Source organism: Triticum urartu, chromosome 6, assembly GCF_003073215.2.
Source record: "Triticum urartu cultivar G1812 chromosome 6, Tu2.1, whole genome shotgun sequence".
In the NCBI taxonomy this organism is placed as follows: domain Eukaryota; kingdom Viridiplantae; phylum Streptophyta; class Magnoliopsida; order Poales; family Poaceae; genus Triticum; species Triticum urartu.
The window spans coordinates 530735810-530754259 of record NC_053027.1 but is presented as its reverse complement, the minus strand read 5'-3'; the positions used below and the strand labels follow the sequence as shown (position 1 = coordinate 530754259).

At 46.2% G+C, this 18450-nt stretch overlaps 1 protein-coding gene across 1 annotated transcript; it reads right to left on the bottom strand.

The window, feature by feature from the left end:
- Positions 1–2389: 2389 nt before the first annotated feature.
- On the bottom strand, positions 2390–6321 carry LOC125512687 (endoglucanase 8). Its single transcript, XM_048677777.1, has 2 exons — positions 5969–6321; positions 2390–3858 (listed from the first exon to the last, which is right to left on the bottom strand). The coding sequence occupies exons 1-2, from the start codon at positions 6212–6214 to the stop codon at positions 2581–2583; spliced, it is 1524 nt and encodes a 507-aa protein (XP_048533734.1). The 5' UTR covers positions 6215–6321; the 3' UTR covers positions 2390–2580.
- Between the last annotated feature and the right edge of the window lie 12129 nt (positions 6322–18450).

Genomic DNA, 18450 nt, shown 5'->3' with positions numbered 1-18450 from the left:
AACGTCTCGGTCATGTCTGCATGTCTCCCGAACCCGTAGGGTCTACACACTTAAGGTTCGATGACGCTAGGGTTGTAAAGGAAGTTTGTATGTGGTTACCGAATGTTGTTCGGAGTCCCGGATGAGATCCCGGACGTCACGAGGAGTTCCGGAATGGTCCGGAGGTAAAGATTTATATATGGGAAGTCCTGTTTTGGTCACCGAAAGAGTTTCGGGGTTTATCGGTAACGTGACGGGACCACCGGGAGGGTCCCGGGGGTCCACCAAGTGGGGCCACCAGCTCCGGGGGGCCACATGGGCTGTAGGGAGTGTTCCTTGGCCTACATGGGCCAAGGGCACCAGCCCCACTAAGGCCCATGCGCCTAAGAGATGGAGAGGGGGCAAACCCTAATGGGATATGGGCCTTAGGGCCCATATTGGTGCGCCTCCCTCTCCCATCCCATCTTGGCCGCCCCCCTTGCTCCCCATCTAGGGCTGCCGCCCCCCTAGGGGTGGGAACCCTAGAGGGGGCGCAGCCCCTCCCCTTCCCCATATAAATAGAGGCCTAGGGCTGCCCCAAAACACACATGATTTGATCTCTGGTTGGTGCAGCCCTGCATCTCTCTCTCCCTCCTCTTCTGTGGTGCTTGGCGAAGCCCTGCAGGATTGCCACGCTCCTCCATCACCACCACGCCGTTGTGCTGCTGCTGGATGGAGTCTTCCTCAACCTCTCCCTCTCTCCTTGCTGGATCAAGGCGTGGGAGACGTCACCGGGCTGTACGTGTGTTGAACGCGGAGGTGCCGTGCGTTCGGCACTTGGTCATCGGTGATTTGAATCACGACGAGTACGACTCCATCAACCCCGTTCACTTGAACGCTTCCGCTTAGCGATCTACAAGGGTATGTAGATGCACTCTCCTTCCCCTCGTTGCTAGTCTCTCCATAGATAGATCTTGGTGACACGTAGGAAAATTTTGAATTTCTGCTACGTTCCCCAACAGCTGGACCATGACCACCGCTCAAATGTCCGCCCGCAATCCTTCCACAAAACGGGTGAGAAAATAAAATGGGTGAATCGAGTCTGAATAAGAGCTCAAATGATTAATTAATGATTAACTCAAAGCGCTCGATAAAATCAGCTACGGTGGATGTCTGTTTAATGGTATAGAATTGACGAATGAGCAACTGATGTCGATCGCGACCAAATCGAGTAGTTAATAGGGCAGAAAAAGACTCCCAATCGAAGCTATTGAGCTTCTTTTGGACTGACTGTAACCAAATGGCCGCAGCCCCTGAGAAGTTGAGGGCGACCATGGGAACCCAGAAGGTTTTGTGGATGCCAAACATGGAAAAGTACTGCTCGCACATCGTTTTCCACATGTTCGGATTTTCGCCCGTAAATTGCGGAAACGAGATAGAGGGGTGGGCTTGTCCCAAACCCGCAAGCATCTGACTAGCATGCGCAAAAGGAGAAGGTAAGTTTTCGATCTGACCGTTTGCCGGGAGGGCCAGCGGCGTCTGGAACGACACCGACGGCCTCCCCCGATGCAAATTGAAGTCGCCGTGGTCCTTAGACCCTTGAGGGGTGTCCTCATCGCCTCCCGCCAGGCCCAAGTTGTCGGAGGGCAGCACGGGCGGTGGTGCCGTAGCGTGAAGAGGTGGCGCGCCCCCGTTGGCGTCGGTGGTGGAGGTTGGGCGCGCCTGTTGGAGGGCGGTGACCGCGTCGCCCAGATCGGAGACGCGGCGCTCCAGATCCGGCCGCCATGCGACGAGATCGTCGAGGCGGGATGTGACCGCGGTGAGAGCCGCGGTGTTGGCCTCCATCGTCGCTGTAAGCTTGTCGAGGTAGGCCTTTGCGGACGGATCCATGGCTTCGACGAGGAAACGACTGTGGCGAATCCCTCGAGTTTCGATGAGATGAGCCAGATCGGGCGGAAGAGTGGAGTTGTGCTGGCGACTGGTACCAGATGTTAGGGACAGAGTAGTGGTAAGGATCGATCTACTATCTCACGGTAGCAATCAGTCTGATACAACGGGATTACAAGAATGGATCGATCGAAAGAAGAACTAGGGTTCGTGCCGCCGCCGCCGTTCGTGATCCACTGGATGGCGAGGGAGAGAGGAGCGTTCGCCTTAAGTAGTCGCGGTGGCTGGGCCGGGCTGGTTGTGCCACTCTGGGCCGAAGTAGAGCGGGTTGCTGCGTCGGGCGCGGCTGGGCCGGGCCCGTGTCTTGTTGGCCGGTGTGGTCGAGCCGTCAGGTGTGTTAACAAGTGCTCCCTTCGTAAACTAATGTAAGACCGTTTAGATTATTACTTTAGTGATCTAAACGCTTTTATGTTAGTTTACAAATAGAGTACTAACTGACACATGCTACACATCAATTTGGTCATAAAGTACGGATTGACTCAATTGTAACACAATTAATTAATTAATCAAGAAGGTAGTACTTTCCTAATTAAACTGAGAAGCAGAGACAGAGAGCGCGAGTGAGAAAGAAACTACTTTATCCGAGGAGTCAACATGCATGCAACGCAAGCATGTGGATGTGGTTTGTGGCATGGAATCGACGGGCCGGCTCAACGACGCACGAATCAACCGATACTACATCTGATCGTATCCGTGGGACTTGGAGGCGACGAGGTTGGGCCCGCGTCCGGCGAGCGCGGCGAGCGCGCCGATGGCGAGGGAGTTGATGTAGGTGCAGGGCTCGGTGCACGCCGACGCGTTGCGCTTGTCGATGAAGTTGTCGGCGCCGTCGGGCCCGCCCATGATGGCCCCCGTGAGCTCGTTGGGGTTGGGCCGGTCGGGCGCGAACCAGTCGCCGAAGCTCATGCCGCAGTTGACGACCGTCCCGGGCTTGAGCACCGGCGTGGACGCGCCGCGGTGGTGCGGCTGCGTGGGCGGGTTGGCCCCGAAGCCGACGACGTAGGACCTCCCCCTCGGGTTGGCGCCGAGGAGGTAGTCCATCTGCTGCTTGGCGAACTCCCTGAGCCTGGCGGGCTTGATGGGCGTGGCGCCGCACATGACGTCCTGGCGGGCGGTGTGGAGCCAGTCGGCGTAGACGAGGAAGAGGAAGGCGGTGCCGGTGACGTACTGCGAGTTGGCGCCGTCGCGGAGGTGGATCATGCCGCCGGGGGTGATGAAGACCTGGTGGAAGGGGGTGTCGGGGAGCACGGCGCAGACGAAGTTGTCGGCCTGCGTCTTGTAGCTCTGCAAGCCGCCGCTGGCGTTCATGTTGTGCGGGGCGAGGAGGATCTGCGCGCCGGGGTACTTGAGGTCCCAGCTGAACTCGGCGACGCTGGAGGAGATGGCCTCGTGGGTGATGAAGTCGGCGTAGACCTGGCGCTTGGTGGCCATGAAGAGCCAGGTGGCGGCCCAGAGCAGCTCGTCGTTGTAGCCCGAGTAGGAGCAGTAGAAGGGGCACTCGCCGTCGTAGGTCTTGAGGTGGCTCCTGGCGAACTGGTAGAGCAGCTTGGCCTTGTTCATGAGGCGGCGGGCGTAGTTCTTGTCGTTGCGGAAGACCATGGCGGACGCGGCGAGGGCGGCGGCGGTCTCGGCGGCGATCTCGGTGCCGGGGGTGTTGCCGTCGATCTGGTAGAGGGTGCGGGGCGTGGGCATGTTCTCGGGGCGGACCCAGCACTGGTGGTCCAGGTTGGGGTCGCCCACCTGGACCCACATGTGGTTCTTCTTGGCGGCGCACTTGAGGATGTAGTCGGTGCCCCACCTGATGGCCTCCTGCACGTGCTTCAGCTCCCCCGCCGCCTGCAGCTCCGGCTTGAACGCCAGCGCCGCCCACGCCAGCGTCGTCACCGTGAACGCCAGCGGCAGCCCGTACTTCACGTTGTCGCCCGCGTCGTAGTACCCGCCCGTTAGATCAACCTGATTCATCGAATGAGAACGCTCTCGTTATGCACAATGAAAAAAAAAATAACATGCTACAAAAAAATAGTTGATCTTCTTAAAATACACGCTATTAGTCTGCTATATCGTGCTATAACATGCTACTAACAAGACATTATACAATGATTTATTTGGTCGAGATATTGCTCAGACCACTATAGAGTTGCATGCATCAGCAAATATGGCGATTCCTAACCCGTTGTGCGTGCAACCGCAATCCTCTCCGCACGCGCTCCTCTGGATCCATGCCGCCTGGCCCACGCGGGACCATGCTGGAAATCCTTTTTCCTCTCCTATACCTTGCAAATACAGTACCCCACTCCTACGGACCTACACAGTCCCCACCCCGTGAATCCCCCCTCTCGCCTCTTCTCTCCTCCTCACTGTTCAGATCTGGGTCAGGCCACCGGCACGGCTCCGCCCCTCACTGCTCCGGTGGTCTACTTCTCCGACCTGCTCCTCCACCGCCCCTCCACCGCCCCTCACTGCTCCAGTGGTCTACTTCTCCAACCTGCTCCTCCACCAGCGCGGCCACCTCTTCTGCCCCCCGTCCTGAGCTTCAAGGCCCCAAGATCAGATGAGCTCCGATGTGCATGCATACATGAGACCAGTAGCATTTGCTGCTGTGCATGCGTATGCATTGGGTTAGAGCAGCTCTTTCCATGGATTCGTAGATTAAATCTGTAGATTTTATGCAGTGGATTTTGTGGTTGTGGGTTCTTCCTCTATCTTGATTTTGAATCCTCACTCCGATGCATTTTCGTGGATAATTGTTTATGTCATGTGTCGATGCTTCTTAAGCTGCAGAAAGTGTGATGCATTTTTTCTTGCTTGCTTTTATTCACCGTGTGAAGATTTGATCTATATGAGGGACATAAGAAGAGATTTAACTTTTTTTGATTCGGTGAATATAGGAGGGAAGATGTGCTGAAAGATATGGTATTGCGTGCCTTTCTTTTATGGATCAAAAAAGATCTATGTGCGGCTGTATGTATGAGATATTTTGTTCTACACACGGTGAACTAGTATGTACGAGATATATCCGAATTTTACCATAAGTTGGGGCCTTTGAAGTTGAACTACCGAAGAATTTTATGTTTTCCCTACTTGAACTTTAACTTCAAACTCTAAAGAACTTTCAGAGAATTGGTAAACTTTGCTGAAAACAGTGAAGAACTTTTCTTTTTATTCTCAAATATTAAATTAAAAGAATCAGGAGTTGAAGAACTTTCTGAATAGTAGATCCGCACTTTGTTAGAAATAGTAAAGAACTTTGCTATTTGGAACCCAAAAACTATATAAAAAGCTTGTCTGAACTTTGATATAGAGTTTATGGAACTTATTTTTTAGCCATTCACAATTTAGTTTTGTCTTGGGTTTGCAATAATAACCGAATCCACAATTTATGAAATATATGCATATTGGACTTGTTTTGTAGAGCTGGCCATGAGAAACTCAAATACATAAATGAATTTAAATTTGCATAATTTATTTATAAGTTATGATGATATATTTGTTTGTTGTGTAATTGTGTTAGAAGAGGTGCAACACGGTGGGATATGCTTTGGTGGGCCCAAGGGAATCTAGTTCTATAGGGCTTCATATACATGCACTAGAATATCATCTCCCCGTCGAATACATGCATGGCTGACACCAGGGTGGGCCACATCGATTGGACAACATGCTGGATGAATGGTAAGGATATAAGTTGCGCGCACAACGGGTTAGGAAAAATCCGTGTCCATGCATCAGCTGCTTGAAATGGATGCATGCAAACTAGATCAAATTGTGAGACGACGTTTCATCACTGGTTTTAGCTCAAAAATAGCTCAACGGACATGAACGCCCATGGACATTAATTAGCAGTTATATGTGCGTGAATCAAGCGGGCATGGCGATTTCATAACGTACGCCATGAACGCCGCACCCATCTTAACACATGCATGCATTCAACATGAATGCACGCACGACGGACATGATCGACCAAACCAAGAAACTCATGCATGCAGGCAGCACGTATGGAAGCGAAGGAACGAAATTAAGCGGAGAGAGGGAGATCAGCGGCGGCAATAACGCACGCAATACGTACATGGGCGAGCTTGCCGTCCTCCATGCCGGAGTCGCCGCGCCACTTGATGCGGTTGTCGGGCGGCAGCTTCCCGGAGCGCTGCGCCTCGAGGAACATGATCGACTTGGTGAGCGCGTCCTTGTAGTTGAAGGAGGTGGCGCCGGCGACGTCGCCGGACAGGACCAGCGCCGCGAGGAGCAGCGCGACGCCGCAGCGGACGCCTTCGCCGCCGCCGCGGCAGCTCGCTGGGGTGTGCCTCTTCTTCATGGCGCCCGCGCTGGTGAGTGAGGTGAGGGAGGGGGGAAGCCGAAGCCGAGGCGGAGGCGTGGGCGTGCCGTCCGTGTTGGGAGTGGCAGAGGAGGGAGCGAGGGAAGGGCGGCTAAAAGGGGGAGGGGCGCGAGTGCGTTCAGGAGGTTGCGAAGTGTTCGGCCCAGAATGGCTTCGGTTTCAGACGGTCAGCTGCTGGTCTCCCTCTGGTGGCCAGTTTCTCCTGCCTGTCATGCATGGCAAGAACCAAACAAGTGCAGTAAAAAAAACGCACTCAAGTGCTTTTTTTAGGGCAACAGTCAGGCATACTACCATACTTGTTAGTCATTGCAACTTGGACCTACACTCATCCTACTGATTTCCATCAAAAACTGCTGCTAAGTTTTGACGAAGTTGGCAGTGTGCAAGTGCAAATTTAGGCTACTAAAAATTATGAATATTCTAGAGAACTGTGAGTGATCAAAGGTAAATCTTTGATGTTGTTTCTATTGTTTAATTCTTTGGAGTAATACACCCAAATAGGGATTGTTGGGATAATATTGACATTGCTTATACGCATTCTATATACTACTACTAAAGTTTAGTCAAAGGAAGTCAACTAGCTTGAATAGTCAACCAAATAAAATGAAAAATAGAGAAAACCGACATATATACCGCTTCCTCTATCCTTTGAGGCTAGGGTAAACTCTTCCCTCTCCACTCTTCACCGGCGAGCCCGTGGATTCATGTTGCTTCTGCATGCTACTCTAGTGGTTCATGGGATGGAGGGGAATCTCGATCGGTGCCTCCGCTCCGGCTAGTAGTTTAGCCAAGGGGTTTTTAGTCCTTGCAGGTCGGTATCGGGCGGATGGCGGTGCTTTCTCTTCGAGTTTGTCTTTTGGGCTCTGATCCTCCTCGAGTTCGTCGGTCTGGACGTAGTCGACGGAGCTCCAGCATAGATTTCTGCCGTCTCCTTGGGACGGTGAGGTTAGGGTTTCTCGTATGTGACGAGATTTGGTGTCAGATACTTCGTATCTATTCAAGTGTTTAATGGCGACGATTGTGACTTTAGGGTGCTGGTCCTTAGGGGCACATGTACGAAGACTTATCGCTTGTCGTCAACAAGGTCAAACCGGCTTTGATAGAGGAGCGGCGACAATGGTGTGTCGGCGGCTCGTTCTGGCGACGATAGTGGTAGTTCGGTGGTCTAGGGACATGGATGTAATTTTTATATGTTCGAGGTGTTTTGTTTCTGGTGAACTTTTATAATATACCTGGAACATTTCACAAAATAAATGAAATATCAAATGAAAAGCCCAAAAGAGAAAATAGACTAGCAAGGATGTGTCATGAACACCCTTTCTACCTTACCACGCCATTTGCACCCACGGCAAGTAAAGTTGTCAAAGGAGCTCTACATCGTAGAACCTCTAAATCAGTAATGCCATGTTGAAGTCGGTGTCAGTCTAGAGTTCCAACAGTCAGGAAAGCGCTGTAATGTTCAACAGTGCGTACTTTCACTTAGATTGCTTAACTATCGAAGCAACCGACTAGGAATGGAGCAATGAGGGTGGTTTTATTACTTGCACCTAGAAACTACATGCATGTTACTCTGTTTGCAGTAGGGTAGTACTAATACTGTATTAGTTGTTGCAACTGAACAAACAAACTGCCGATTTGCTTTGCAGTTCCCCAACCAGGGAGAGCAGTGAGGCCTAACCTTTTGATATTTCAGCACAAGATGTTCATAAATGTCAAATAGCACCAATGGCAAGTTGGTCCACATAGGCCTGGAATCAATGGAATTCGTCTGAAATGCTATGTCTATTTTTATGTGCATAAGCACAAAATAAGTACTTCCCCAAACCAAATTAATTGACACCGGTTTAGTGGAAAGTTAGTACGACCAGGGTCAACTAATATGGATCATAGGGAGTAGAACAGGGTCACCGAGTGTTGTCTTAATCACCAGACACATGCAGTTGGGCCTTTTTTACTGAACCTGAAAAGAAAAGAAAACATTGCTACAAACACCAACTATTCTTTATGGGACTCTGCCAAAGTAAACACCAACTATTCTTTATGGGACTTAGTGGACAACAACGAGCATGAAGATGCTGGCCCTTGCAGTTCAGCAGAAAATATGATGAGATCTTATCAAAATAGCACTTGCACCTGATGCGCATACACATACTAAAATGGGGCATTCCACCTCTATTTACAGCATGGCATCGACCGTGCATAGGGTTCAGCTAGTTTATCGATCCTCCTCAGCGGCGAAGTTCGTAAGAAACAACGCTGTGCCGAAGCACCCGACCAACGCTTTCAGCTGACTGAAAGAAATCTGGGTAGGCTTGAGACGTTGCGAGTTAGTGGTTGAGCTTTGATTAGTATAACCAGATCCAGTCAACAGACATCAAACTCCTCACCGTATGTCATGGCTGGTTAAGCTCCTGCAGTGATATAAGTAGTACAAGATTAACCATGGACTAGATGATAAAATTAAAGGAGGGGCTTAAACGTGTAGCTGGCCAATGGCATCATGAGGTGGTTCTTCACTTCCATTTCCAGATTCTGCAACAACGAGATGCTTTTGATGTCAGGACAAAACAAGTATTAGTGAGTGCCAGTAAACTAGGGCTTCCTCGTATGCTTAGCGGTCAGATTTTTTTAGGCGAACATAGCTTGTTACTTGTTTTTCTTTTCTAGGGGTGAGCGTGTGCTGGCTTGCCTGAAGACCCATGTACCGCATTCTAGGCCTTCTCACGGCCCACATTTTGGCGCCAACATGGCAGCCTGGTAATGACCACTGTTTTGGGTACCGCTCGAAATTTCGTGATCCCGAGCGGTTACCGCTACCCCACGGAAAACATTCGTACCGAGAAAAAAATTCAAGTTTTTTTTTGAAATTTGAATCCAAACAATCACCGTGCTGCTAAATACGCGGCATCTCTCCCGTAGCAACTGCGCTTGTGATGGCGTAGTGGCAAAGGCAGGCTTTATGGAGGTGCAAGTCACGGGTTCAAGTCTTTCCTTCTCTGCGCTGCTGGACTCACCAACTGGTCAGTGTCAAAGGCAGGGGCTGAATGAAAATAAACGCAAATGAGATTGACTGGAACATCTCTTCCTCCTCTGTTCCTTCATAAGCTTCTCCAGATTAGCATGATCTAAATGTTTCGGTGCTCAAAATTTTGCAAAAATATCTTGGAAAATTTCACAGATGCTACTGTTCAAATTCGAAATAAAATCTGCCCCAACTTTGGGTTGAACTATAGGTAAGTGATAAATTCTGAAATGCATGAAATTTTTAATGGAGTTTGTAGATAACATGTAACTCCCATATATAAATATTCATGAAATTCCAGTAGTCGGATCATCACCAAACACATATATCACAGTTCTGTCATTTTCTCAAATTTAAAGAAACACACTTGATTCAAGGTAGCAAAATTAGTTTCAGAATTTTTGGGATTGAAGTTGTGGGGGAGGTATGAAATGCATGAGCTAATCGCATAGTCATGATAAGGATTTTGATGACTAGGCATGCGCTCATTCATTAGGATCCGAACAAAATTTTGATGACTAGACATGCGCATATTCAATTATGACCAGGCAACTATGTGATTAAGTGATACCATGAGAGGCATTTGCATTGGTTTGACATAATAAAATGGGTTATTACAATACTTGCTCTAGGAGTACTTTCATTATCATCCTATCCTTATCCCATCATCGATAAGGTTATGCAGTTGCTAAAGTTTAATAACTTTTGTGATTTGCATTCATTTATTAATTAAATCATCAACTTGCTCAATAACATGCTCTATGTTTTCATGTAATGAAGGTTATTGAATCCCTATGGAAGAACGATATCTTTGATTCTACCTTATTGTATGTTATCCTAAATGCAAGGTATTAGTTATGTAAACCGTTGTTTCAATCCCATGTTTGCAAATGTAATCGATCCAAATTGTGCACACTCAATTATACATTTTTAAAGAGAAATCCTCTTAACTTCTCATCTACAAGGGTTTCAATTGATACACTAAGTGTTTGCTAAAATCTAAATTTACTAGCAAATGCAAATAATTTCAAAGCATTAATAGTTTTATATGGGACTCTGCGTCATTTAGCGCAGCAAGTTTGTATTATACATTATTTTTCATCTTGAAGGGTTTGAATTAGTACCCTAAGTGGTTGATAAAACCTACTTTTCTACTAACGAAGTCAAATATTCTCATAACGCATCATGTTTGAGATGGTTGCTCGGACACAAAGTTACTGAAAAATGCAAATATTTTCAACGCGCACATGGTTTAACATGGGACTCAACAGTAAACCATAATAGTTCGAGATTGTACATGTGAACACCACATTCAGTTACCATTACAATTGTTCATCAACAATGTTCTTGTCACAAAAAAATAATAGATATATAGGCACATATACAATCATGCGTTGTAAAGCTTCAAACACTTGCTCATAATATCTTCCTCTCTGTCATTAGTCCGTTGTGAACTTGTGATGGAAAAAAAATAGATTCCATCAAAATTGCTTCTGGATGCTATGATACTATAGCTTGGCCTTCCAAACACAGTTTACTCAACACACAAGGCAAGGACCGTTGGTCTCGAGGCAACTGCTCAGTCTTATCCATCTGAGTACTAGGTATACAATGGACTTGCAAAGAAATCAATATTCATTTATGCCTACGGAAAACTAGAAGAGGATGAAGATCGCCTGACAAACAAACCTCTTAAATACATGGAAGGCTCTTACAACAAAGTGATACAAGGGTTCAACTATAATAAGCTACAATTGGTTCCAAAAAAAGTTTTGGAACACGAGCTGAAAGAAAAAGAAGGAATAATAGACTATATGAGCAATAACAGGTGCAATGGTCTAAGGAGAAATCACACGGAAGTAAAGGAACTTTATTGCATCATAAATACCAACTCCACAACATGATCAATGCTTGAAGACAACGATCTCAACCATATTATCTCACAGATAATGTATGTTGTGGATCGCCTTAATGATACAACTTTACAATCAAAGGACATTCTACAGAAAACAAACAAGTATTATTGGGGATTTGACGATGATATGGAGGACATTAATTTCTGCTTTGCCCAATGACAACCACCAAAGGTAGCCACCATAAAGAGTTGCTTAGATGATGAGGTCATTTTTATGCCAATGGCGCAAGAAGCGATGACCACCTAATCTAAATGACCGCATATCTCAGTTACCATAAGCTGGGTGACCAAAGCTATTTATATGCGACATCTCTATCTATGTAGCTTTGCTTACCATGAACTGATCTACCACCAATGTAATATATAACGCTATCTATGAACATCGTACCTAAATATCTATTTCCTTATGCTTCAAGGATTTTAAGACCGGTCTCTAAATATTCCAATTTGCATGGTCTGAAAGCTTGGTTTGCTCTCGTCCTTTGAGCCATGGGCGCAACGGATCATTTAGCATGAACAAAGGGCAAGAATACGCTTTAGCCTTCAAATGCACTTCCAAAGGACTGCACCTGATCGTCTACTCAATATAAGCAAGTTGCAAGAGCCCCTTGTTACATAACTTAGCATTACTATAGATGCCAACCAAGACTTCTACGTTTATCATCCTTTTGGGTCTTATGTAATCCCCTAAGGCCAACCTGTGCATTTAACTGTCGGTTATTTGCTGCTTAGACTGTTGCGTGGTATGTTTTTGAAACAACCATTATGCAAGAAATATATGTTTTCGCCTTCAAGTGCACGTCTAAAGGTCTCTGCATGATTGTCTATCCAATCTAAGCAGATCACAAGAGTTCTTTGCGACATAACTTAGTGCATCATTTTGAATCTTATGTAAAACAAACCATGACAATCCTGTGCGTATGATTGTCGCTTGCTTGCTGCATACAGTATCATGAGCTGTGCTTTTCGAGCAGCAATATTTTAATGCACACTCTTTCTATATTTGGCTTGCATTCGGCCTTTGCGCCATTGGCGCAACGGGTCATCTAGTTTGAAAAAGGGAAAACCCTGTCCATCGCACATGCCATTGCCAAGGATGGTCTTGATCTTGTACCCAAAGTTCAGCACGATTTAATCCCTGTACAAAGGTATACCACGATTTGGCCGTGCGGTCTACCGCCCTACACGGTGACGGTAGGCTATGTGGGTTACTTTTGGGGTCAATGACGGTGAACCTCGGTCAGACGAACACCACTAATCACGCTCATGTGACAAAGTGACTATCGCTAAAGGTGGCGGCGGTAGACAAGGTACCCTACCGCTGGGACCTTTAGCGGTAGGGAAATTCCTATTTGCCGCTCTTTGCGGCAAGTAGTCGAGAGAACACACACACAGGCAGATCGACGAGCGTTAGGATGGGCCGGCCCGCTCAAACGTTAAAGCGAATCCGGTTTTGGGAATCTTCTAGGTGGTTCCCAGTGGGTTTTTTCTGGTTTTGGGAACGTTCTATGAGGTTCCTGAACTGTTTTTTTTACCTTTTAGTTTCTTTTCTTTTCTTTTTTGTTTTAATTTTCTCTTTTCTTTTTCTGTTTTCTTTTCTTTGCTCTTTTCTTTTTTTTCTTTTTCATGTTTCTTTCGTTTGAGAATTTCAAATGTTTATTCGGAATTTTATAACATGTTCTTGTTTTCAAAATTTGCTCTCAATTTCAAAAAATGTTCAGGAATTTTCAAAAAATGTTCCCATTTCAAATTTTGTTCACAATTTCAAAAAATGTTCGTGTTTCAAAAAGTCTTTCAGGATTTCAAAAAAATCTTTTTATTTTAAAATTTTCTTGACAATTTAAAAAAATGTTCGTGTTTTAGAAAATACTCAGTAATTTTTTAAAAATGTTCTCGTTTTGAATTTTTTTCATGTTCATGTTTTCAAAAAATGTTCAGGAATTTCTAACAAATTTCTCTTTTTCACAATATGTTCAGAATGTCATTCATAAAATGTACAGGAATTTCAAAAAATGTTCTCATTTCCAAAATTTGTTCTCAATTTCAGAAAGATGTTCTATGTTTCAAAAAATGTTCAAGAATTTTATAAATATTTCTTTGTTTTCAGAAAATATTCAATTTTTCCAAAATTGTTCACGTTTTAGAAAACTGTTAGGTTTTGCAAAAAAAACTGTTATTGTTTTTTCTAAATTCGGATTACAAAAATTGTTCACATTTTTCAGAAATAAAGCTTGGAATATCAAAAAAATATTTGCGGTATTTCAAATTGTTCGAAATTATCAAGAAATGTTTCTAAAATGTTTTCCCCAAAATCTCAACCATGCTGTCTGTTGTTAAAGTATTTGGCGCCTTAATGTTCGACAGCAGCTTTGTGGTGGAGTGGCTAGCTGATCGTGGTCCGGTTTTGTGTGAGCGAGATCGTAGGATCGAAACCTAGCATAGGCTATTTGTTTTCCAGGGATTTTTACGTGCGACAATCCATTTTTTATTAGTTTGTTGTAGGAGGAAATGATAAATGCCGTATGCCAATGACTTAGTGTCGGGGTTATGGTGCGACATATGCCAAAGGATGACTAATCATGAAGAGGGACAAGAGTATGTCGTCGGGCTCTAAAAGCGGGAGTGAGCGAGATTGCATACGTCTGTGAATCTTACCCAAGTTCGGGGCTCTCCTAGAAGATAACACCCCTAGTCCTGCTCTTCAGGGTCTCCTCATAATCACTATCTCAACAATGATAGCTACAAGATTGCTTCTTGAGCTGTTTAGCTTGAGGAGAAAGAAGAACAAGGCTAGCCCTACTTCCCTTCTCTATGTGTGTATGTTTTTTTAGGTTCTGAACCCTTTGCATGGGTGGCCTGGGGTTTATATAGGCCTACCCCCAAGGGTACAATGGTAATTCGGCCGGGTGTAGGACCCGACCATCAGTCTATCTGGACGCCGGCTTCTTCACCGGCTGCTGGGGCCCGCCGGCTGTCGTGTACTCGGCTGACAGGCCGCACCCGCCTCTTGCGGGTCTGGCTGATCACTCCGCACTGTAGCCTTGCTACTGATGATGGATGCTTTATCGGGGGAAGCATGACTACAGTACCGCCGCCTGGTGGGCATTCATTGTAGCCATTCCCCGTCTCCTCCGATTAATGACGCACAAACTTTGAGAGGGATGGGCCGCCTTCTAGTATTTAGAAGCAAGGTTAGAAATAAACGAAAGGGTCAAGCCTAGCAAAACATCACAAAGCCCTGATGACCGAGCTAGCGCACCTAAATTAGTGCACTATGTTAATTCATGTATTCCCTTCGTTTTTTTTAGTCCGCATATAAGGTTTGATCAAAGTCAAATTTTGTAGAGTTTAACTAACTTTATATTAAAAAAATATAAACATTCACAACATGAAATCAATATTATCAAATGCACCATGAATCGTATTTTCATACTATATAGTTTTAATATTGTAGATGTTTATATTTTTTATATAAATTTGGTTAAACTTTGTGTAGTTTGACTTTGATCAAATCTTATATGCAGAGTAAAAAAAATACGGAGGGAGTACGAGCGAGCTGGAACATGCAGTTAGGAAAACGACTACACAGTGCGTTGATGTCTCTTTCGCTCATGACACAATCTGCAGGGAGGTCCTTCAGGTTTTCCAGTATGTTCATCACCATTGAAAAGCTACAGGCAGAACATTTGTACAATTCTTCAGATAACAGAGGTTCTTCTGACCGTTTCTTCAGACAACTACAATTCTTCAGATAACAACAGGGGCAGAACAGCGAATCAACCTGTGGTTGAGTTGGTTAGGTGGACAGTGGTATCCCCAACCCACCAGGGTTCAAATCCGGGTGATCGCATTATTCCTGATTTATTTCAGGATTTCCGGCGATGCGCTTTCAGTGGAAGGAGACGTTCCCGTCGACGACGAGGCGCCTACGATGACTTCGTAAATCTCAAGATGATATGCCGGCTCAGTCTCTTGGAGGTGCTCATAGGGGTAGGGTGTGCGTGTGTGCGTTCATAGGGGTGAGTGTATGCGCGTGTATATGAGCGCTTGTGTCTGTACTGATGCTCAAAAAAAAAACCAGGGGCAGAACATTTGTACTGTACAATTCTTTAGATAGCACAGGGGCAGCCCCCGTCCGCCGTGTTGCCGCGCGAGGCCGACGCATCCGGATGCCACTACGCGGCGACCGTGCAAGTCACACCCAGCGCCAACACGGCGCAACAGCCCGGAGGCGCTGGTAGTACCGCGCCGCTCTACTTCACCCCGCCGGCTATTGCGGCCGGCTTGCGCGTCACCTACGCACGTCCACTCCTCCGCTGGGACATCCTCGTCTTCCCTGGGCGGCGTCCTCGCCTCTGCTCCTCTGCTAGTGTGGCCGCCTTGCCTCCGGCCTCGCCGCTGCACGAAATCTCAGAGCCGCCATGGCATTCCCGTGGCAGCAGCCCATGTGACGAGGGAGACTAAAAAAAGATTACATGAGACTAGATCTTATGGTTGTGGGTAGGGTAAATGATTTGTGATTTGTGAATGCCACGTGTCATTCATTAGGATGTGTTTCACGTGAGACCTAGTCTCATATAATTCTTTTTCGAAGAGGTTTAGGTTGAAGTTAGAAAAAATCCGAAATGATTTTGGCTAATCACCGAGTGAATAGGGAGTTATCTGCTAATTGCGCTTAAGTGGAGGGTTAAGGATCCCACCTTTAATCAGTGGTGTTCATTACAGATCCAAAGGACCACGCATGAATTTTTAGATTTTCACTGAATATCTATTTTCATCGGATACTTCGCCCTTTGTGAATAATTAATAATATGATTACATGCATCGTCCAGATGCAGAGACCGGGGGTACATCCTCCTTTTCCAATAAATAAATAAAAATATACTAAACTGTTCATTTTGTTGTTCATTGCAGGATTTGACATCGCATGCTAAAATTTTGAAGAGAAGAATAAGCAGTGGGATGGTGACAAATGCATCATTTTGACCTGTCGGTGAACATCTTCGGTCAGTGGTTATGTTTGCGGGAACAAAAAAACCTATCGTGGTCAGTGGTCATCGCTTGTCAAACTGAATCGTTATCGTGAAGCGGATGTTTTGCTTGGTGTTATCATTCTTGCCACGTTGATGCTTTGTGATTTGAGCTTCTCTGTAGAAGCATCTGGTTTCTCTTGTTCTTAACATTGGACTCGTTGCAGATTTATGTTGCTAGATGGATTACTTGCAGATTTTTTAGAGCAAATCAGTTGTTCTGAGCGTGGTCAATCCCCTATTGCTTGAGCCAGTTCTGGGATGGTGACGCCTTGAAGAGTGCGGTCAAAGCGATCCAGGACTTCACCATCATGGATACGCAATCACCACCCCACGTCCATCATTTGATCGTCAATAGAACACTGTAGCATCAACATTACTTTTAACCATCTTGGCACTGACAATGATGCCTCACACCTAGAGATAGACACATGGAAATAAGACCGTTGTTGGATCATATCAATATGAGCCTCCTTCAACCTTCCTGATCTTATGCACAATCCTTCACACTACAGGACTGCCTTTGCTGTCTGAGCCTTGTTGCGTGTGTGCGTCCCATGGAAACCGACACCTCATAGCAATAGCAGTTGCTTTCACAGTAACTTGGATTATGACCTATGAGGCAACATGTTATAATCCAACTTGGTTTTTAAGTTCAGTTATTTGTGTGACATACTGACATCAAGCCTTAGCAGCACATCTCTACTGCTGTTTTGGCCTAAATCATCAATTCTTTTGTACGTACTTGCAGTATTTGTGTGATTATAATATCTGAAGCTCTAGACATTTTAGGACAGTAAAACTGCACCAAATCCCTGCCCTCTCACGCCACCAATCCTCTCAGCCGTTCGATTTCGCTTCTGGGTGATCTATGGCCGTCAGATCTCGGGCTGTCCTAAGTGGACGCTACTCAAGTAGAAAAAAACAGAGCAATATGGTTGATTGGGCCTCTCGGCCCGAAGGCCAGCTCATCAAGAAACAATACGCGACTCCGCAGTCCACATCGAAACTCTGGGTGAAGAGTTGGTCGTTCATGTGATTAGATCTATGCCGTTTGAGTAGTCTCGTATTGCAATTATATGATATATTTTGGCATATACAACTTTCAGGACTTTGGATGTAGAATTCTGGATAATTGTTTAGCTTAAGTAGAAAATGGGACTGTGGGTACCTTGAGTAGGCATCCGCATGTGATTCGCGGGTGTGGGGCAACCGCTTAGGCAGCAACACCGCTTTTGGCCCATCACTAGTAGATAACAGGGCTTTGGTTCAGGACTGGCTAGCCCATTAGTCCCAGTTCAGTCACGAACCGGGACCAGTGGGGGCATATGTCCCGGTTCATGAGCCTAGGGGCCCGGCCGAGCCTCGTGGGGCATTGGTCCCTGTTCGTCTGGACCCTTTTGTCCCGTTTCCAGGCATGAACCGGGACCAATGTGAAAGTGCGTTATATCGACTAGAGGGGGGGTGAATAGACGATTTTTATGAAAGTTTTCAAAACGTGGAAGTTATGAAGACAAACAGTAGAAATAAACCTATTATCCTGCAGCAGAAGGTAGACTACACTAGGCAAGCCATAGTCAAGTATTCAATAGAGTGAAAGCACAATGACAAATAGCTGCAATGTAGTAAGGATCAGGTAGGAAGATATTATGAAGCCAAACAGAACAAGCAGTCACTTAGTGAAGATAAAAGATAGTGCAATCATACAATGACTTCACAAGGAGTAACAGTACGTAAAGAGAAGGGAAGGATGAAACCAGTGACTCGTTGAAGACAATGATGTGTTGAACCAGTTCCAGTTGCTGTGACAACTGTATGTCTGGTTAGGGAGGCTAGGTATTTAAACCTGAGGACACACAGTCCCGGACACCCAGTCCTGAACACGCAGCTCAGGACACCCAGTCCTCACCGCATTCCCCTTGAGCTAAGGTCACACAGACCTCGCCCAATCACTCTGGTAAGTCTTCAAGGTAGACTCCCAAACCTTCACAGACTTCGTTCACCGGTGATCCACAATGTCTCTTGGATGCTCAGAACGCGACGCCTAACCGGCTGGAGGATGCACAGTCCTCAAGTGTAATAAGTCTTCAGATCACACAGACAAGAAGACCTAAGTGATGCCTAATTCTCTTTGGCTCTGGGTGGTTAGGGCTTTATCCTCGCAAGGAATTCTCTCTCAAAGGCTTCGAGGTGGGTTGCTCTCAAACGACAAAAGCCGTACTCTGAATCTGAGCAGCCAACCGTTTAT

What these genes read in the sequence shown, in the direction of transcription:
- LOC125512687 (XM_048677777.1), bottom strand. Translation starts at nt 6,214, where the DNA reads ATGAAGAAGAGGCACACCCCAGCGAGCTGCCGCGGCGGCGGCGAAGGC. An exon ending in AGGACGGCAAGCTCGCCCAT is followed by an intron (nt 3,859 to 5,968) that starts GTACGTATTGCG and finishes TCGATGAATCAG; the next exon opens with GTTGATCTAACGGGCGGGTA.